Genomic DNA, 21,631 nt, shown 5'->3' with positions numbered 1-21,631 from the left:
GGCAAGTTTAATGTGCAAGTTTAAGTACTAATGTGCTCCAGCAGGCTAACATGTGTATTTCCGAAAAACAATGAAACAACGAATTACAGGATTATTCTATATGTGCGAAATATACTTTTTCATGTCACTGCTGTACAAAAAAAACATCCAGTTTTATGATACAACACCGCCCTCCAGTGGCTGGCGCAACATTTTATTCGTTTCTGGTTGTGAATCATTAAACGCCTTCCGACAGGGACAAAAACATGTCGTCTACGTAACGGTTTGAATTAGCTGCTCATTTCACAAGTTCTGGTTCAGCTGCTATATGATCCCAGTCGTGTACTCGGCCAATAACCGGGAAAGATGACACAGAAAACAGTGGGATCCATTATAGGTCTTCTTTGCACCGGGACCTGTTTGGTGCAGGTAAGCTGTAACTTGCGTTCATTGCGCGGTAGGCGCTTTTAACGAGGCCGTGGATCGCAGCTGAAAGTAGGCCTTCTATTGTGCCTTTTTGTTTCCCGACAAAGGAACTTGGCTATGCCTTGCGAGGAATTTCAACTTTGTGTGACGTCAGTTTGAGCAAAGCTAGTGTTTGTTGAAGTAACTTCAGCTAGCTATTTATACATTTTTTATTACATGAAATGCATATTTTGTTATCCGAAATCTTCCCGTCTACTATTTAATGGAACAGCTCAAAAACCTATGAAGAATAGCTGATGATCTAGACATAGCTAACGTTACTAGCTTCTAATGTACTCCAGTAGGCTAACCGTTTTAAGCTAGCTGAATAACTAGCAGCCTAATTAACCGGCTTTGCGTGAATATTTTGTACTCAAGACGGTAATATATTTAATCATTCGTCACTTGTTCATGTGTGGCCACTTACAATATAAAGCAAAGGTATAATTTTGATAACTGGCCATGAAGTACTACTTGTGCCAGTAAACAAACTGACAATGGATAGCTTGCTAGTTCACAAATGTTAGTATCCTAAACGACTGTGCCGGGTATCTGGCTAACAATACTAGCTTGTAAACTAGCTAACTACGGCTTCTGTTCTTATGGGCAGATGTTCATAATTTTTGTAACTATTAGCTGCTTGCCACACACACACCTGTTGTGTTGTTTTACCCTACTAGCCCACTATACTAGGACCTAGTTCAAAAGTTAACAGCTAGCTGTCAAATCATTCATATTCCTCGGGCCAAGACTGAGATATATAAAATTAACATGGTATACTTGCTAATAAAACCTCAAAACTTTTAGAACATCCTGGTGTTCTATTGTCATGAAGAGTAGCCTAATTGTGATTTCAACTTGTACATTGTATGCTATTGTGTGTATTGACTGCCATGTTAATTTGATCTTGAAGTAAGCATGATGGCAATTCCTATGACATGGTTGTATAATCATGAGATTAGTATTTTTGGCTTGAATTTTTTTAGTGTTGTTGGTTCTGTAACCCTTTTCTCCTCATATTCAGCTGAACTTATGGTCCTATCTGCTCAGCTGGGAAACAAGATTCCTTCCTCCAAGAAATCCATATCTAGCCTTTCTGCCTTATTTGAATCAGCATGTCCAACTAGAAAATTAGTCAGATTAGCAATTGAGGACAAACTCACTCAACTGATGATCTCAGTTAGAATTTATCGGTACCATCTCACCTCTGGGAGTTGCTAGAGCCTGGTCAGTCAAGGATGTCGCTGATGCCAATCTTTTTACCCATTAATTTGATGTTCAAAACACTGAAGGCATTTGCAATGTTCATCCCCCCAAAAAGTTAGTGTGTCGCTTTATTGCAGGCTAACTTGCTGAAGAACTTTGCACTAAATGCCAGCAATGTAACATTATTATCTCAAACAGCTGTGTGCCTATACATAATTGTTCTCCTATTTTGGGTTGTGATGTCACTAAATGACATGCCTGTGTGTGTGATGTATTTTTTTCAGGGGAAGGAGTTCTGTTTTGGAGTGAACAATGAGCAGTACCGGTGTGAGATGGGATATTGCTGCGGGGAGACTGAGTGCTGCACCTACTACTACGAGCTTTGGTGTATGTCCTCTATTCTCTCCCTTTGTCACACTAGATTAATTTAGGCACTGTAAGAGAGAGATTATTGGGCTAATCAATTGAAAATGAAACTAAAATTAAAGGCTTTACAGCACCAAACGGGCAGGCTTGCTAGTTCACTATGAATCTGAATGGATTTTGAGATTGCACAATAAAGTGATGTATTTTCAGTTAGCCTGGCATTAGCTAGCATAAGCAAGAGTTAGCCACCTTAGCTAGTGTTAGCTATCTGGTGTTAGATTGTTAGCCTTAGCTTTTCCACTGTCACCCCTTGAAACTCTTGCTTTGCAAAGTTTGCAACTACTAGTTTTACTTGTGGTTGTTTCAAGTGTAAAGTAATTGCTGACTGCACATTATTGTTGTTGTTATTGTGTTCACTAGGCATAGCCCATTTACCTCCCATTATTACAATCCATTTCATGGCATCACTTCCTTACATAGATTCACTGTCGCCGGTACCTGGTCCTGTATTTTTGGCCAGTATTGGACACATTTCCGATGCCCGTATCAGATTGGTGCATTGCTAGTCCCTAGTTGAGCAGTGGTCAAAACAAGTCTGTAAAATGTACGTATGTAGCTAAGTGATTGTTCTGTGCAGGGTTCTGGTTGGTGTGGACGCTCATCATAATGCTGAGTTGCTGTTGTGCTTACCGCCATCGCCGGGTGAAGATGCGCTTGCAGCAGGAGCAACGTCAGCGTGAAATCAGCCTCATGGCCTACCAGGGAGCTTCTAGCTCCTTTATCTCCCCTCCACCCCTTAACCTCCGTGAGTCTACTACCTACATACTGTAGAACCGTAAGAACACACATGGACATCCAATGTATTTTTGCAGTTGCTAGTGTTGACACAGTCAATACTGAGTCACAGCTAAGTGTACTCAAATTAGGCCTAATACATTTTCATGGTAAGTCAGTTGCCGTTCTGTCGTGGTTAATGTAACTGCCCCCAGTTCTGCCGACAGCTTTGGCGCTAGTATTCAGTTACTTAATTTATCATTAATGATGACTGATCACTTTAGCCAAAATAAACGAAGTAGTGAGTCGCATCACTGCCAGCTTTCAGAGCCAGAGAAAGGTAATTTCCCTTAACTGGCATGAAGTTCAACTTCATCCTCTGGTTGGCATTGTAATCAACGACATGGACCCTAATCCATTGTGCAGCAGTACAGAGGAAATTGTAGTCTACACACAACCAAGAACAACAACAGCAAGACAGAAGGAATGGTAGTCTACACACAACCAAGAATAACAACAGCAGGGAGACAGAAGGAATGGTAGTCTACACACAACCAAGAACGACAACAGCAGGGAGACAGAAGGAATGGTAGTCTACACACAACCAAGAATAACAACAACAGCAGGGAGACCGAAGGAATGGTAGTCTACACACAACCAAGAATAACAACAACAGCAGGGAGACCGAAGGAATGGTAGTCTACACACAACCAAGAATAACAACAACAGCAGGGAGACCGAAGGAATGGTAGTCTACACACAACCAAGAATAACAACAACAGCAGGGAGACCGAAGGAATGGTAGTCTACACACAACCAAGAATAACAACAACAGCAGGGAGACCGAAGGAATGGTAGTCTACACACAACCAAGAATAACAACAACAGCAGGGAGACCGAAGGAATGGGGATAAAAAAGGGGGTATTTGTCCTTTGTGCTCAAGGTCCAACCAAGATTTGGCTTCTGCATTTCACCTAATCCCTTCAATTTGGAGAGGTGTGTGGGGCTGCCACTATGAACACCCAGGAAGCAATTAGGATTAACTGCTTTACTCAGGGTGAGGATGACAGATTTATTTTTCACCTTGCTGGCTCATGGATTTAATCCAACTACTTCTTTGTTTACTGGTCACATAGTCTAACTGCTAGGACACCTGCCACCCTACCTCTACAACGCAATTGATAGATTGACCTGGGTATTCCTGACCAAGAACTGAACTACTAAAATAATTCCATCACACACCTCTGTTGTGGCATTAGACTGCTACAGTGGATTGCACCCTCCCCCTTATTCTCCCCCTTGGAATTTTTCAAGTTTTGTAAATTAAATTGTGATTGATTTATTTCAAACCTTTTTTTGTTAGTTATGTACAGAAAAAATGTCCATATTGTCAAAGTGAAAAAATAACACAGAAAAACCTACTTACACAGAAAATGTTTGAGTGGTCGAATTACTGTTTCGACTTAATCTCTTTAACAAAGCTTGAAGAATTTTGGACTAATAAAGCAAATACATGTTGCACAATCTTGGTTTGCAAGATTACATAGACCACAGGTGTTATTGTTTCCAAACTTTCTACTTTAGGGGGTCAAAGACCTATCGAATCAAAGTACATTAGTGTTTTATTTTAATTCTTATTTTATTTATTTTTTACTTTCGACATATTTTGTGGAGATTGTTAAACAAATCACAAATCCACGTCACATTATATTGCAACAAACCTGCTCTTAGATGTAGCTACCAGTACTAGTTATGCAGGAAATTCGAATGAGAGCTGAAATGCAAGGGGCTCAACAACTCACAAATAATTTCATGTCTATTTTTAACAATGGCCATTGGTTTGAAAGTTTGACTGTCCTGTCCTTAGAGGTTTTTAAATGCATTCTTATTTTGAACATGCGAAACGGAAACTTTTGTGGCAGGCATTTTGTTAGCTACACCTAGCTTTTATGTAGCATAAGCCTTGTCACCCGCACCAATCAGACTGCTGTTGTTACTATGAGAACTAGTTTGGCCCTGTCAGTAAATGGGGGATTGAAAACGTTGGTTAGTTGTTGTACAGTCGTCCAAATCATTTGGAAAGAACAACTGATTTGAGCATTACGGCCTATGGAGTGAAAAACACTTTATTGCACAACTCTCCCATCTGCACTGGGCTGGAAACCTCCTGATGCTTTAGCACTGAAATTACTTTACCACCTGTCCCTGTTTACCGTAACCAGTCCTGCTGGTTGGCCAGGGTTCTTAGCAGGTTCATAAACCGCATCTGACAATTAGTTAACCATATCTAGACTGAATCAATGTCTGACTCCTGAATAAATATTTATTCATTCGCAGGGTTCTGGACAGACTGCAAGCTACCTGACTACGAAGAGGTTGTAGGTCATCCCCCGACTCCGCCCCCGCCTTACTCTGAGAGACCCCCAGAGACCACCACTGCCATCCTACTGCCCCCCATCCAGTCAGAAGCTGCCATGGTGCTGGAACCCCCAACAGAAGACAATACAGTAGAGGAGCAGGCTGCCAGTTTTTCCGCAGACCAAGAAGCTACATCTGCACCCAGCCAATCAGAGCGACCGGAGGAGGAAGACCCTGAGGGCCCATTGGAGGAGGAGCTACTGACGCGGCGCAGGCATGTGACTGGCGACTCTGGGATTGAGGTGTGTGTATGCCAGCTGGATGAGGGCTCAGGGCTGGAGGAGGATGAGGAGCGAGTGTGTCAAGGGGCCAGAGGGGACTGCTGCTTTGCCTCTGAGCACCACCACGTCCTCAGACACAAAGGGAGAACCCCAGAGCCCCAACCTCAGCCCCAGACTGCCAGCGCTGGAGACCGCCTAGTCTGAGCTGCAGTACCTGCCACCCAGAGGCAGCTCCTGCTGCTGGATCCACATGTTAGGGAGGGAGGCACTGGAAAGCTGTTTTTACTGTCAACAAAACAATAACCCAAAACACCACCACGAAACAAACTGCCCCACGACAAGTCACCGAATAACCAAGTAGTCATGTTGTTGATGTGCTTGTAGTGTTCAATAAAACAACCAGGGTGACAAAAAGATGCTTATTTGGAAAAAGATAGTCATGGTTTAATTCTTGGCTACCCATGGGTGGTCCCTCCTCTGCTTTGCCAGTCTTGCTATTGGAATGATGAGCCAAATGCCCACGTTCTTCACAAAGGGGGGGTGGGGGGGGGGGTTAACGCTTCTAGAGAAATCTGCTGAGTGGTAAGAAGAGGTGCAGACACTGGCTCAGAATGGACTTCATCTACCCTTCAAAACGCTCCTCATTCCCCCACCGTCTGGGAATTTGCTCTGGTCCTTCTAACATTTCATCTCTATTGGGAAAGGACAGCATACCAGCCCGGTCATCAACTTACTAGATGCTGCCTTGACCTGAAGGGACTGACCACCGGATGCAGACTGTGACTGAGGGAACTGTTGCTTTCGTCGGGGGTGTGTGCTGTGTAACCTGGGGCGCAGTGATGTCACCCCCGAGGTCATCTCAGCCTGTGTCTGCTTTCCTCTTGGCGTGACAGCAGGGCTATTGGCATCCAGGGATGAGGTTGGGAAGGGTGGTCTGTCTGTCTCTTACAGCCTTTCTGGACTGGTTCCTAATAATGTCAGGCCCCTGCCATCCCTACCCAACTCCTCTTTCCATTCCTCATACCCTCTTCAGTGTCGCTCTGGTCAACACCTGGCCCGACTGAGTGTTTTGTAATGGACTGGGTGCGTTTGATCTCTGATCGGACTGGCCAGGTGAACTGAACACTGTAAGCCGTGACATTATCCCATCGCCGTGCCTGCAACTTGGTGTCTATAAAAAGACTGCTGGTGATATAACGTGTGTGTGTGTGTGTGTGTGTGGTTAGGGGCGTGCTGTTGGAAATAACAGCCCAGTGGAGGGGCGGGGAGTGAGACGTTTCAGCTGCAGTGGACTGGCTCGTCTCACTTTCTCATTGTACCTTCTGGCTCAAAACTTGCTTTAACCGAGGCCCTGATAATGGCAACAAAGCTCTCATCTGGGGGCTGCAATGAGCGTAACGTGAGTGTGTAGAATGCATAGGGCAGTTTAGTACGGTCTTATTTAGCATGTCCTCAAACAGTGCCCTAACCCCTGGCGGCCGACACACACCTCCCCAGGTTTTATAACCCATTTTTAGAGGACGCGCTGGGATGATGTTTGTGTGCGCGGCCAGTCGCCTTTAGAATCAACTTTAGATGCCCTGTATCTGGGTTCATTGTGCTGTCATGACTGATGCCGACTCCCTTGGCTGGTACTGGTGGACAATGCGAGAGTTTTGTGGTGGTCTTTTCCATCTGGTGGTTGCATGGTTTTGCGGTGTTGGCCCAGCTGCATGCCTTGTTATGATAAACCACATGTACCTTGGCGATGGGCGTTCCTGGCCCAGCACGTGTCCAACTGTCGCTGTAGAGTCGGGCGGAGTGCTTGGGATCCTAGCGTGGCGTTCCACTTAGAGGAAGCACACAAAAGATCCTGCTGCTTTGGGTGTGTTTAAATGGCAGTGACAATATTATTATTTTTTTATATTATTTTGTGGTATTCATTTGCTTTTGTGCAGCACCTATAGATCAAGCAGGTTATGGACTGATGATGTGTTTTCATATTTTATTGACTTAAAGATGTCAATCATTAAGCGTGTGAAGTATCAATAATCAAAGTAACGTTTGAAAGTCAGAGGATTGACTCGTGTACACAGACACACATGGGCACTCCGCTCGCTGTCTCACATTAGGACACTAAGATGTTTTTAATAAAACACCATAAGCTGCCTTTGTAGTTGGCTGGGCAACATGAATTACATGGCACAGGGCTGGTTGATGAGTAGTCATACAGCTATTGCATATTTGTGTTTTTGTTGAAAGCTGAATTGTGTCCAGCCCCGCTCTTTTTGAAGCATTTCCTTTATACAAGTTTATAGAGTCTAAAGTGTAAGTGTCTCTGACTCTGTGTATCTGTCGTCTTGTTGTTCTAGGATGTGGTTTTGAATTGCAGTAAACCTAGAGTGAAAACCACAAAACAAGATCATGACTTTTGCATTTTGTAGAAGCGATAGCCTGTAGTAATGGGCAACATTTTGTCTGCCGGCTTGGGTTTGAAGTTCAAAATGCCATTGGTTGTCATGTTCATCTATTTGTGTTATTATGTAGATGAACATATATTTTGTTCTCATGTTCATCTATTTTAGTAATCATTGTATATTTTGTAAGGATATGATCAAGAGAAGTTTGATATTTGAACTGACCTGAAAGCATGAAATCAGTAAGTGGAAGAAGAAAAGAAAAAAGCGTTATGGAAAGACATGCTCCATGGTTTTGTGTGTTTTCTTTTGATCCATTATAATTTTTTATTGTTGTTTGTTGGGGAACATATCCCAACAATAAATGTAGATGCTACAAAGTGCATTTATTTTTCTGCAATATAGATAAATGAAGAGTGTTGTTTTTGAGTTAGGACAACAGGGTCTCAGTGTCTCTGCCCCATCACTCACTCCACCTACTGGGTAAAATGAATGCCAGACAAACTCTTCTTGCTTTCACATGTTTACTTAGATAAAGGGCTATAAGTTAATCATGGACAAGCATCCATCCATTCATTAATTTGCTCTGTATTTTTCCTCTTTCCCTGCGTTTGAAGACTGGCAATATCTGAACATGCAGCTGTTGTTACATTCTCTGTAGTGCTCATCTGTGAATACTGTATGATTGTATACAATTGTTATTATCATTCTATTAGCTTTATGTTGCCTATTGTTTTTTTTTGTTGTTTTTTTGTTTAAATGTTAACAGAGGTGCGTGAAGCTTCCATGCCTCTCTGTCTGCCTCAATCCTCCACACTGTCTCCGTATTGCCTCTCAGGTACACCAGCAGAGAGAGCTAGGATCACTGGCTGGTTGGGTATGTGGTCCCTGAAGAGGTGACTAGCTCCAGGTGTGATAGTGATGGTGGATGTAAACCAAGCTCATTCCAGCCTGCTAGTCCGTGATACAATGTTTGTCTTTCTGAGGCAGGGTTTTTGCCGCCCCATATATCACTTTCAAGATGGCGCCGACACAGTGCACAGTTCTCGTTGTTTGCCTGTACTCTACCTAAACAATTCCGCCTACTCTACTCAGCCCACTTGTGTGTCTCACTAACTCACAAAGGCAAACTTGCATTTTGTATAGTATCCTACTGTCATGAGTTGCTGTTTCTGTATTTGGCATTGATCCGAACTCTACTGTTACCACCCAATACCTAATGGTGGTCAGCTTAAAAGTTTTGTGTCCCCACTAGGCCAACCCCCTGTCATTATAGAACACCGGTCTTCCTCCTTTCACCCGACGTGTTCCTTTGAGTTTCAGCTCCACGCACCTCTGTACTGTACTGTACTTGACTAGGCTATGCAAAACCATAAACCCACTGATATATGCTGCAATCACTATTCTCTCGTTTGTCTGTGGTTGCCAGGACAAGCAATATTACTCTCAGTACAGCGCACTGTACCTCATTTGGTATGTGTAATAACTTTGTTTAAAAAAAAAAAAAAAAACATAAAAAAAAAAACACGAATGTTTATTGCTACTACTGTGTGTTTGGTGCATGCTTTGAGCTATGTTTATACAAGTATTCATGTTACCTTTCCATGGGTGGGTAGTGGGTCAGCCTTTCTAGTTAATTTTCTCTTGTTTTAATGACATGAATTGAAATACAGTCTGCTGTCTTTCTACACTGCTAAGAATATTACTCCTGCTTACTTAAATTGAAAATACAAATGTGTTGGTTTTGTAAGCTAAAGGAGTGTTTCAAGTGCTTTTTGTTGGGTTCATGCTATTTAGTCTTTCCTCAATGTTCTAAATATTTACAACATTTGAAATATATATTTTAATAGACTCAAATGTCAGCTGTCACAACATCAGACAGCTCTTCATAATGCAACTAACTGGATTAATTAACTTGATTGTCAAGCAACATAAAAAGCATCTCCAAAGACCTTTGATTAATTCTGACATCAGATTATTAATTGAAATGTGTAATAAACATCCAAATACATTTTTATTTTGCTGCACTATATTGTGCCAGGGTTAAAATACATTTTGTACAGTTTTTCTTGGTTCAGAACATGCAGTTATATAACTTCTTATTTCTTAGGTCTAGCACAGGGAGTACTTAAATGTAGGCGTATGTTGGGGAATAGATTAAATAGTTTAAGTAATAATTCAAAGGCACGCCATCAGTGATGTAGTTGTTGATAACAGATACTTGAAACACATTTAAAAATTGAAAGGTTTATAGAAATATTTTGGAACAGTTAATTTTGAAAATCCCCAATAAAAGCAATTCTATTAGGACTTTCAGCACTCCAAGTTGAAGTTAGACCAATCAACTGAGTGGATACTAGCATACTTTTCTATCAGTTATTATTATTAAAACAAATTGTTTAAATTTTTCAAACAAATTCACAAAGAATCTTTCTGAAGGAGATGGATATGTTATAGCTGTGATCATGACGATTGTAATTTTGTAACTCAGTGCATCAACATCTTTTTTTAACTACATAAAAGGTTTCCCTGCCCGGGTAAGCATTGACCAGTTCTCCTAGAATCCCTTTTTGGAAGAAGCCTTCTCCTCCATTGCCCAAACTTAAAAAAATATGGTAAATGCCAATCTAAATATTTTGGGCGACAATCCGATCACTTAAGCCTAATTACCCTAGATGGTTTCTTAGTAAACCACCCAGAATTTAATTTATAATTCAGAAAGTGTTGTGTTTTCATAAATAACCTGTAAATTGAGATCTGTTTCCATCAGTAACTCAATACAACATCTAGGGGATGAGTATTTGCAGGTGTACAATCTGAATTAAAACTAAAATGATGCTTTTTAAGACCTAACTAATGTAAAGTTGGTCTCTGTTTGATGAAAAAAATACCCTGGCCAAATTTATTTTCTGCTCTTCACTTGTACTGAATGGACAATAAAAAAAAAAAAAAAAGGAAAATAGTCAGTTAAATTGCTCCTCTGTTCCTTAAAGCTGTAAGAGTCCTCTTGAGGGGCCTGTTTTTTCCTGGAAGTTTAAGTCTTAACGAGAGAGACATGAGTGCCCAGGGTAAGCACTGAAAGTTTCCTGGAGCACAGTGAAATGAAAGATGTTTGGAACCGCGACAACCACAGGTCTTCCTAGAGCTGGCCGTGTGGCCTAACTAGGTTAACTGGCTAGAGGTGGCTTGGTCAGGGTGGTCAATGGCCACTAGCAAAGCATCAGATTTTTTATGAAGAGATAGGAGAACCTGCCAGAAGAATAACCATCTCTGCAGCACTGCATTAGTCAGACCTAAATTATCCAGTTCCCAGATGAAAGCCACTCCTGAGTAAAAGGCTCATGACTTGTTGCCTGAAGGGATCTAAGAGCATGAGGAAAAGATTATCTGCTCTGATGAGACCATTCACCAAGCAAAATACAGAGAGATCTTTAAAGAAATCCTCATTCAGAGTGCACAGGACCTAAGACTGGGTTTGGATTCATTTCTCAGCATGACCACAATGGGAAGCACACAGCCGAGACCATGCTGGAGTGGCTTCGGGACAGGTTTGTCCTGAGTTGCCCAGCTATAGCCCTGACTTCAACTCCATAGTCATGTAAAATATTTTGCGTATATGTATCCAACTCCAGGTGCTGTGGAAGCTCCGTTTACTCAGATAAAAGATGCTGCCCTGATGAAGACAGTTTCCTTAATGTTGACCTGTGAACCACTGAAGTTGCCCTGATGAAGACAGTTAACTTAATATTTACCTGTGAACCACTGAAGTTCTTTTCACATTTTCTGTCTGGGAATCAGATGGAAAGTGAAAACCAATGAGCTTTCTACAGATGGAAGCTGCTCAACACCACTCAGGTACTGCCAAGAGTAAGGTCCCTACAATATACAGTTGAGAGACTGGGAATGGATTCATGTTGTATTAATCAACCATACCAAGAGCTCTACATACAAGTAGCATGTATTGGAGGGCTACAAGCCATTATTTAAAATGTATCATCTGGAAGCTTGAAAGTGACCATGCTGCAATGTAGGACATTTCTCACTGGTCAGATGAGACGATAATAGAGCTTTTTGGCCAAAGAGCCCCAGCTGCGCCCAACGAGATGCCCTGTGACACAGGAACAACAGGCAAAGGAAAGAGAAAAGAATGACGCCAAAGCTCAGCCCTTGCAGCTGCTATGCCCCTGCAACAACAGATGACGCAAGAAAATAAGGAGGAAAAGAGTACAGTGGCCACCGATGATGATGATAATAATACGACCGACCGACAACTGCTGATGTAAAAAGGGCTTTATAAATACATTTGATAGATTGATTGTCCACTCCCTGAAATAATAGTATTATTAATAATAATAGTATTATTATTAATAAAATTAAATTGGAGTTTTCACTGAATAGACCTGGTATCTATCCTCCAATCACAACAATTATGCAAATACTTAGGGAGGGGAAAAGGTCAGGTTGCTAAGCAAGCATTTTTTGTTTAACCATTATAAAATGTGAAAGCTAAAATTGGCACTTAACTGAAGTTTGACTATTCGGCACTGTGATAGTTGTTTTGCTCTAGGCTATCATTTGTATTGTCAAATGCATATTGGTATTTACATGGACTAGCTGAGGGCATAAACTCCATTGTCAGAGGTGCCCTATACAAGAGGCATTTAAAGAACTTATGATATTGATCTTGAGGAGCAAGATCACTTGGGTTGTGATCACAAGATCAACCAAGTCATCAGAAGAGTTTCACAAAGTCCTCTAACCACCTTCATGAGTTGGCTTAAAGACTGCTATCTAGCCATCACAAATGATTGACAACACAATTAGTTCATGATTTCAGGGCTGCAAGTGAAAAATCAACAAAAGGACTGCTCCGAAATCTGAATTGTACATATCTGACAATTTTCTGAGCAAAGGAGTGGGGAAGCATTACCTTAATTACCATTACCTTTTTTTTTTATGGCAAAAGCACACACATATCGTCAACATAGAAATATCCCTTAATTTACATTTAGGAAACAAACTGACACAGTAGCTCAACAACAGATATAAAATGCAGTCATCAAGTGAAGACAAGACAACATGAGCAATAGGGTGCAGTCCTCTATGGTCTTCAAACAGAACCTTTAACAGAAAGATGTAATTAGATGGCGCAAAGCCTCACTTGTGATCTCTTCTGCTGTATCAATCAACTCTACACATATCAAGTCCTAACCTCAGGCAACCTCATAAATATATCAGAAGAAATAGCCTGTGCGAAAATGTGTGCCATTTCCTGTAGCTTACAAATGTGAGTATAGACTATTACACATAAAACACCAAATAAGTTAAGACAGGCAACTCATTTAAATAAAGTCCATTAAAACCATGCAACCAAAGGTAGAAGGTTGGTCACCTTTCTATTTGTTATAATCATACACAGAAATATAAAATATCAAAAACAGCTACTGAATCTTGACAAAAATAGTTGTAAACATTTACTCTAAAACCTTCATGCATTCAACAGCAACTACAACACATTCAGTTTGACAACACACAAAAAAAGTACATTCTTCGCAACCATAAAATATTTCAAATAACAACGTGGCAATTCCTTCAAACAGCCCTAATCAATTGAAATGCATATACAATTAAATTGCAAGCAGCATAAAGGCAAATGTTACATAACCTTCCCGATGCTAGGATGCAGTTTATAGACTGAAGCCGAACAGCAATGTTTCAATTGCCAGAAAGGCCACTGATAACATCTTCGGTTCTTTGGTGACAGTTATCATCCTGATCGTGTGCACGTTAGAATTAGCACACTTCGCTAACTGTGTTCCTCGGACATTCAAAAGACAAAAAAAAACAATTAATGGCACAGTCTAGTGACAATGCTGAGGTGGGTCATTTTCACGCTGTTTGTACCTGTGGAAAATAATATGCTCTCTCTACTTGCATATAGTAAGGCATGGTTGGTGGGTAGAGGAGGGAGGATGTGGGGCCAGCGTGTGCAGAGTTCTCAGTGTCTATCTACTTATAGCAGGAGTCAATGTGTGGGTTGAGGCTGTAGGTCTTCCCCAGGGGTCATTATTGACAACCCAGGGATACTACTGTCTATAACTGCATATTGGTTTAGATTGGGTCTCACCCTTCATTTCAGTACTTCAGTGCAGTTTTATGCTTCAGACTGCAGTAAGAGTTTTTATGACGCGCGGCGCCCTTCCCTCGATCTACTTCCCTTTCTCAGTCTCAGTAGAAACGTTTGCGTCGATTCTCATTCCAGTGACTGTAGACTATCAGACCAACCACAATAAGCAGAAAAAAGCCCAACATGGAGAAGAGGAGGGTAAAGAAGATAGCAATACTACTCCATCCCTCTTCATTTTCACCCACTGAGAGAGAGAGAGAAAAAGACATGTTAGTTTACATAGAAAATTGAAAAATATAAGGAGCCCTAAGTATGCCTAAGTCTTGGACAAGATTTGTCTGAGCCACAATGGCCCATAGGGGCTGCAGCCTATCTTGCTTCTTAAGCTTCATGTACTGTAAGTATCTCCCTTGGAAAGGATGCTTGTCTATTCAAGGGTCTTATGCCCATTCCATCTCCAGACATTCCAACCTCAGGGTAGACAATAACTAATCACCAGGCCACAGAGTAACTTAAAAGAATAATATACCCATAATTGAATTACATCATATCATACTATGTGTATTTGGGATTAAGCTTTTCAACAGTAATAAATGTTAACTGAATAAAATAATGCAGTTTATGTTTGCTGTATGTTCTCCTCATGAGAAGGGAGGTTGTGAGCCTTACTCCTTAGGAGGTCCATGTTATCTACACTGGGTATTGTGATCTCGTCTCCCTCCTCATCTTCCTCTGCCTCACTGCGTAACACCGTCAGCTGGTAGACTTTCAGGGAGATCACATCGTGGTTGTCTGTGAGGAACAGAAAGTGTCTGTTATTCAAAGCTAACGCCAGCAAACACACCTTCAATGGAACCTCCCCTGCAACTGACCTGTGAATCATTGTTTTCATTTTTGTCAGCAACAGTCACAACGACAACTTAAAGATACCTGATATGGATAGTAATCTGCAATGGCTGCATCTCACTGGAAAATAGACGGATCAACGAAACAGCAACTATGCAATAAAGTAAAAGATAACAATTGATGGGCAATGAAGTCCGTCTGTGATGATTCAGTTTCATTAACGCTAGCGCCGCTGGAGGAATGTACCGGAGAGATCTCCAGTGATGGCTGAGGCTCCGAAGTAGTAGCCCTGGGGAAGCCTGACCCCTGGTATGTCCAGGCAGTCTCTCCATTCATGCTGACCGTCAGTGTCCATCATGACCTAGTAGAGATGAGAGACAGGGGAAGGGTAACAGGCATTAGCTAGCACAGTCAAAGCCCCAAACATCTTACATCTTTAACATTTTACTTAATGTGTGCGTGTGTGCATGTGTGCACGCGCAAATGTTCGCCGGGAGCAGACGTTTTAAAGTGAGCTGTAGCAATCACATGGTTATTTACTAATAACAGAACATAAGCACACTGGTTCTATCTGCTGACCTTTATGCCGTAAAGGCCCGATGACAAAGATGAGCAATAAAGCCTAACCCTAAGTCCTTTTTCCCACTGACCCACGCCATTGTTCATGAATGTAGAATGTGGTCGTTGTGATCCAATGTAGGAAGATAGAGATGCTACGCTGGTAATGTGGTTCAGATCTTTTGACCTGGTTGGACTACAAACGAGCTGCTTTTGCTCTAGTCATGATGCACTGATGACGCTAACCAATTTCCATTCACGTTTTTTGTAGGACACTCCAAAACAATGATACAACAAAGCCTCCATTGGTACACCAATCATTATCTGAGAGATGTTTTCCTGGGGGCACAGTGCTTACAAAACAAAAATATTTCGTCACATATGTGACTTAACCGGTCCCACATGAGCCCTGTCCTGCACTCAATACTGTGGACGTTGACAAACGCTGTCTCCCATTCAATGTATGATAATGCTGCTTTTGTCTGGGACATTCTTACATTTACTGGCAAGGTTACACGTTCTACAATCTATTAACCAGTTGTGGACGAGGCCTGTAGGAGGGGCTCGTTTTTGAATTGGCCTACTCATTTAACATTGAAATGCTACAGGGAGCAGGCCTTTGTTGACAAGACACTGATATACCAGCCCTTCAGGTTATGCCTAAACAGTCTCTGATGTCAAGTGCAGTTGCTGTGCTCATTTGGGAACCTGAACTGCATGGAAAGGACTGTTTATGGCCTTCAGATTGCATTAAAAGGTGTGTGTGTATGTGTAGGCTCTTACCGTAAGCCTGCGGCGGACGTATCTGATGAAGAGAAAGGTGTCATGTTTGAGGTTTCGCACCATAGCACTGCAGCCACCCAACTCAGTGGGACGTCCGTCTCGTTCATGGTCATAACTAATGCTCCCGTTCCCCACCATGGCCAACACATAGGGGAAGATCCTCTGGTAGAAGGCGTGAAATAAGAAAGAACTGATACATTGGATATAGTGAAATGAGAAAGAACTGAGACATTGGATATAGTGAGATGAGAAAGAACTGAGACATTGGATATAGTGAGATGAGAAAGAACTGAGACATTGGATATAGTGAGATGAGAAAGAACTGAGACATTGGATATAGTGAGATGAGAAAGAACTGAGACATTGGATATAGTGAGATGAGAAAAACAGTCAAACATAGAGCGTCTATGGGTAAGAAACCGCATGTAGAACGACTCTATAGGGGAGGTATCATATAAACACATGATTATCTCTCAAGGAAGTAATGTCAGAAAGGGGCAAGCAAAATCCCTCTGTCGTGTAAACAGAAACATCAGGTTTTTCAATGGTTGCCATCACAAATTCACATGATAATTCTACTCAAGATACAACCAGATTTTATAGGGAAGTAAACAACAACATGGATTATATGATGAACAAGGGCTGATGTGAGAGGCTAGTGTACCTGTGTGCGTGTGGTGTATCTTGTCTTCTGCGCCTTGCTCCATAGGAATGCACAAAACAGCAGATTGAGAAAGCATCACAAACGATTGTACATTTGTTAGAAATTGGCCTATCTAGTCTATCCATCTATGGTTGACTAAGTTCACAGGTAAAGCTAATCCCCCTCCCAAAAGAAAATGGCCAATCGATAAAAAAACAGCCAACCTTCATCTGTGTCATTTGACTATTAGATCTTCCAATTTTCTTATTATAAAAATAGATTTTATGTCACAGATTGACCATAAAATATGTGAATGTAAATGAATCATGGATTACTGATAGCAATAACAGCTTTACATTGATGCTAAAAACATTTTCAGGGTTAAGTAGGGTAGAATTTTCCTGGAAGACAAACATCTTTAGCACTTAGGGCAAAGTACTTAATATTTCAGTGGTAAAAATATTAAACTGCACTTTAAAATATACCACATAAAAGCCATCTATTTTCAATATAACAAGCTTTTGATATTGGTGAACAATGTCAACGTAAAAAATCAGAAGGATGCAAACCGGACTGATTCTGAAGAACAAGACAAATAAAGAATGGAGAAAAAAGCACTTAAAGGGGAGTCATTTACACTGGGGGACCCTTAGGTGGTTTATATCATGTTGGAGAGATTTCAAGGTCAATGAGATTTGGTCAGATGGACCGCATGAATAGGATTAGCATGCTGAACAACACACTTCAGTAATTCAGAATGTGTACTGAAAAAGGAGCGAGATCTGCAACATTAATGTAGTCATGTTTGTGTCTAGTCACGTATGTCCTTGTTTGATTGAGCCATTGAGTATTTTGGCAACGTCCCTATCAGCAGATATCTTGATACATGTAATCACACCTGAACCACCACAATTTGAATAGGACCAAGACAGGAAATAAGTTAATTCCTCCTATTGGCTGTGGGAGTTAACTTCCTGCTTCTTTTGGCAACTATCAGTCTTTGAACAGCACACTTATTAGACCAAACATGAATTTACTTGTCAAAATCAAACTGTCTTTGGAAGAAGTTATTTCTACTGGTGAAATGTAAACGTGTGTTGTGATAGTTTGCTGGCATGGTATAAGCTGGATGAATGTGTCCGTAATATCCCAAAAGAGGTTGTGTTGAGATCTGTTCTAGCTACATCTGGTGCATTTCCACCAGGCTAAGGACAACTTTTTTCTCTTGCTAGTAATTACTACAGCCAGGCACAGAACACCACATGGGCATGATCAACATTGGTGCTTCAAAAATAAATATTGTATTAAAAAGTTTTATCATCTAATATTGTATTTTCAAATCGCCATTTTGTTAGGGAGGCGGCATCTATGTTTGCTATGAATGCTGGAACTTCTTTGCAAGCAAGTTAATAGTTCTGGATTCTACCACAAAATTCAAATTTACTCATTCTAGATTGTTCTGGATGTATTTTAATGAGACAAATATATAATTGCTAACATTAGTAATTAGTCAACTAAGTAGGTGAGCTGTGGTGAAATTCTGCATGAAGATAAGATCAGTCCTATCTTATGTGAACACACTGCAGCTACTCCTTCCCCCTAAAGAAACATAAATGATACAAGCACATACCTCAAGTTGTTTTTCCTCGTTGGGGTATGTGTCCACAAACAAACCCAGCCCTGTGAAAAGGTCCTGGTTTCCAAACACAGGGCCTACACAATGACAGAAATACAGAAATACCAGCGTCCAGTTGCAATGCATTATACACTATGATATTTCTGCTGAAATAAGATACATTCTAGGGACAAAACCTTTCTGCATGCGCTCCTTGGTGTACCATATTGCCAGTCCATCCCCATTCAGATTCTTCTTGCCTTGGCCATGAATCTTAAAGTGCACTTGTAACTCCCAGTCCCTTAGGTGACAAGGCTGAACACAAACACACATATACATACAGATATGACCTTTTAGATGAAGCATGCAACAATGCAATATGCACAAAATCAGTAGCAGTGATGTAGACATAATTGCTTTTTCATTCTGTAAATGCCCAGTCGAATTTCTCTCTCTATGTTCTCTCCTTTGTGACTTGGAAACCCGACAAGTGATCAATCAAACCAATAAGTGATCAAACAACTGAGGAGACGCCAAACCTTACAATTAGACCCTCCACTGGCCCCTTCCAGTGAGCCTGCATGGAGGATGCTACCTTGATTAGCTCAAAACCTTTCCATATGGCACCACGTTACTTTCTGGTTTTGAATGTGGATCACTGATTGCATCATTTGAGTTGCAAATTAGATGTGTTTATTGATCCTATCACTACTCTCTGGAAGTCACCCTGCGAGTTTCGTCAGAAACATGTGACAACAGAAGGCCCTTTGAGAAAGTTGTTAGCAGTAAAGGGCTGGTTTGAGATTCACATATTCATACTGGCTGAGCACACAACACAAAAGCAGTTTAAACCAAACATGTATTGATGCTGACAATAGTAACATCTTATTGCCATTTACTATACACAAACATGGCTAGAAAACATAAGATGCCTGGAGATAACTGTAAACAATGACACTGTCCACACAAGCACACTTTCAATGTTATGGATCTTAGTGTTCTGCAATCATTTGTATAGACATTATGCTAATATGACGCATGAGTCTTATCACTCTTATACACCAGCTACCAACACAATTAGAGCAGTCAAACGTAATGTGATGTCATACTTGTGGTATACAGTCTTTTATAAACCAGATGGTTTGAATCCTAATTGATGACAGCAGTATGTGATTCATCATGCTTAAAAACAGCTCTTAGCTGTGGTATATTGGCCATATACAACCACTCATGCCTTAGGGTAGTTAGGGGCAACTGCCCTAAACTATCATTTAAATGAGCCAATATTTTTTTTCTCAGCAGTCTTTAAAATGAGATTCAGAAGAAAACGGTTTTAATAGTTGGCTGAGCAGGTGTGATGATACAGAAGAAATGAATGTGTAGTTGATTAAGACAAGTGGCAGGCAAAGGAGGTGTTGAAAAAAATAATGCTGACATTTTGTGGTTTTTGTGAGAGTTACATGGGGGTGTGTCTTACACCAGGGGGCGTTTGGCCCCATGTTACCCTACTTACAGACTAATTGTGACATGCATTACAACTGATACAAACATTATGTAAAAAAGATATATCCACGTTAAATAATTAAGTGACATAAAGTAATATTCAAAGGCTGATTGGTCAACAGTCTTTTGTAATTTCACATATGTTTACTGTCACGCAGAGACCCAAACGGCATTCCATACAATACTGCTCTCTACCGGGTAAATTGTGACTTGCAGATCTAAAAATAACTAGTAATGTTCCAGAGGATCAAATGCTCCCGGCGACTGGAGAATTACTTAATAATACAATTGCATTTGGTTCACATCATCTCTAGATAACCTTTGAATTTTTTCAAAAGGAGGCCTGTGTACAATTGAGCGGTATAAGTCAGACAATCTGTTTGAGAAAACTTCAGTGCAATGTTTGTGCAGGTTTGTACTCACAATGCGACTCCACACTGCCCCCTGCTTGCTCTGCATGTCCGATGTGAGCCGAATCTGCTCTGTGGTTACCATGGCATCGCCCATCAATTCCCAATGGGATGAGCTGGAGGAACCCACACCTTAGCAAATACAAACAAAAACACACACACACACACACACACGAATGTTATAACGCATGAAAGATTGAGTAACAGTTGTCATGTAAACAACACAAGCTGTTGTTACATATGGACTTTCTTTTATTGAATATTGGTATTTATACAGTGAAGAGTTCTTTTTATAGAGCACCTGAGAGACTCCTGATGGTGTGTGAAAAAATTAAAATCTTACGAACATTCTGTATGAGATTTCGTCAGTATACAATTGTTCTAATGTCGAATTTATAGAGCTATTACTATAGCATTGTGCTTTACTATAATAAACGATGATAATGATATAGCGGGCACATCGCTAGATACCTTGATAGGGCTTTGACAATGAAAGCTCCCTTTTCAGAAACTCCTCCATTTCATGATGACCATCGTCAGCAATAGATATGCCTGTTGCAATAAGAAACACGAACGTCGAATACGTTTTCAGAGCCATTGTACGACGAAAAAAAATGCAGGAAAGAAAATTCATTATCTGTGAGCTCTTGTATGAAGCGGCGGCCATCATAGTTTGGGAATCTTCTCATTCAGCCCACCCTCTGCAGACTCTTCCAAACCGAAACACCAGGTTTTTGTATATAGTCGATTGTCATAGTAATTTTCAACTTGCTTCCGTTTTCACTGAAAACAGAATATTTAAACTGTGCTCATGCGTTCATTTCTATTCTGGATCGTTTGGGCGTCCTCGTTTTGCGCATGCGTTGGATGTCCTATCCCAAAGCAGCAGCTGTGTCAAGCTGCGAGCTGTTGTCGTCATGCAGCCAAGACTGTTAAAAGAAATCCTGACAGTGAAACCATTGTTTGTAATTTCAGCATTTAATCATAAAAAATATTTTGGCTTTGTATTTAATTTCCTAGGTGTAGCTATTTATCTTTTTAATTGAGACACTTGATTGAGACCCTTACATCAACTTTGAACTGAATTTGTGTTTGTGTATGTTTGTATACACTGAGCACTGGAATAATTGTAAATCAATTGTGAAATAATTTGAAATTTGTTGAAAAACTTTGAACGCATCATGTCCATATTATATAGCTACTTTACTGTCATCGGGTAACGCTCCATCTGCCTATCACCGAATAGGCTCTGTGCACAAGCGTATGGACGAACTTCCGCTTTAGCCAGATGTCGGCATATCATTTTCCGGTTTACTTAAG

The 21,631-nt window shown here is 40.9% G+C and overlaps 2 protein-coding genes across 3 annotated transcripts; one reads left to right on the top strand and one right to left on the bottom strand.

The window, feature by feature from the left end:
* Positions 1-217: 217 nt before the first annotated feature.
* wbp1 (WW domain binding protein 1) lies at positions 218-9,582 on the top strand. Its single transcript, XM_010877821.4, has 4 exons — positions 218-408; positions 1,935-2,037; positions 2,654-2,821; positions 5,129-9,582. Exons 1-4 carry the CDS (start codon positions 346-348, stop codon positions 5,632-5,634), a joined length of 840 nt encoding a protein of 279 aa, XP_010876123.2. The 5' UTR covers positions 218-345; the 3' UTR covers positions 5,635-9,582.
* Positions 9,583-9,854: 272 nt separating this feature from the next.
* On the bottom strand, positions 9,855-21,202 carry lman2la (lectin, mannose-binding 2-like a). Of its 2 annotated transcripts, XM_010877819.4 has the most exons (9): positions 20,783-21,201; positions 20,325-20,443; positions 18,596-18,713; positions 18,414-18,496; positions 16,805-16,837; positions 16,141-16,302; positions 15,046-15,160; positions 14,623-14,745; positions 9,855-14,197 (listed from the first exon to the last, which is right to left on the bottom strand). In XM_010877819.4, the coding sequence occupies exons 1-9, from the start codon at positions 20,979-20,981 to the stop codon at positions 14,055-14,057; spliced, it is 1,095 nt and encodes a 364-aa protein (XP_010876121.1). In that variant the 5' UTR covers positions 20,982-21,201; the 3' UTR covers positions 9,855-14,054. The 2 variants fall into 2 exon arrangements, with proteins under 2 accessions (XP_010876121.1, XP_010876122.1); XM_010877820.4 differs by lacking the exon at positions 18,596-18,713 and having other exon boundaries at positions 16,805-16,841; positions 20,783-21,202.
* Between the last annotated feature and the right edge of the window lie 429 nt (positions 21,203-21,631).

Source organism: Esox lucius, chromosome 14 (genome assembly GCF_011004845.1).
Source record: "Esox lucius isolate fEsoLuc1 chromosome 14, fEsoLuc1.pri, whole genome shotgun sequence".
Classification (NCBI taxonomy): Eukaryota; Metazoa; Chordata; class Actinopteri; order Esociformes; family Esocidae; genus Esox; species Esox lucius.
The sequence above is the reverse complement of the archived record's forward strand: the minus strand, read 5'-3'. Positions and strand labels throughout refer to the sequence as shown.

Excerpts from the sequence above, each read along its gene's own strand:
- lman2la (XM_010877819.4), bottom strand. The coding sequence starts at position 20,981 with ATGATGGCCGCCGCTTCATACAAGAGCTCACAGATAATGAATTTTCTT. Across the intron at positions 18,497-18,595 it reads CAAGGAGCGCATGCAGAAAG|GCCCTGTGTTTGGAAACCAG; the intron begins GTTTTGTCCCTA and ends GTCATTGTGTAG. Across the intron at positions 14,198-14,622 it reads TAACATGGACCTCCTAAGGA|TGGGTGAAAATGAAGAGGGA; the intron begins GTAAGGCTCACA and ends TCTCTCTCTCAG.
- wbp1 (XM_010877821.4), top strand. The coding sequence starts at position 346 with ATGACACAGAAAACAGTGGGATCCATTATAGGTCTTCTTTGCACCGGG. Across the intron at positions 409-1,934 it reads CCGGGACCTGTTTGGTGCAG|GGGAAGGAGTTCTGTTTTGG; the intron begins GTAAGCTGTAAC and ends TATTTTTTTCAG. Across the intron at positions 2,038-2,653 it reads CTACTACTACGAGCTTTGGT|GGTTCTGGTTGGTGTGGACG; the intron begins GTATGTCCTCTA and ends TGTTCTGTGCAG.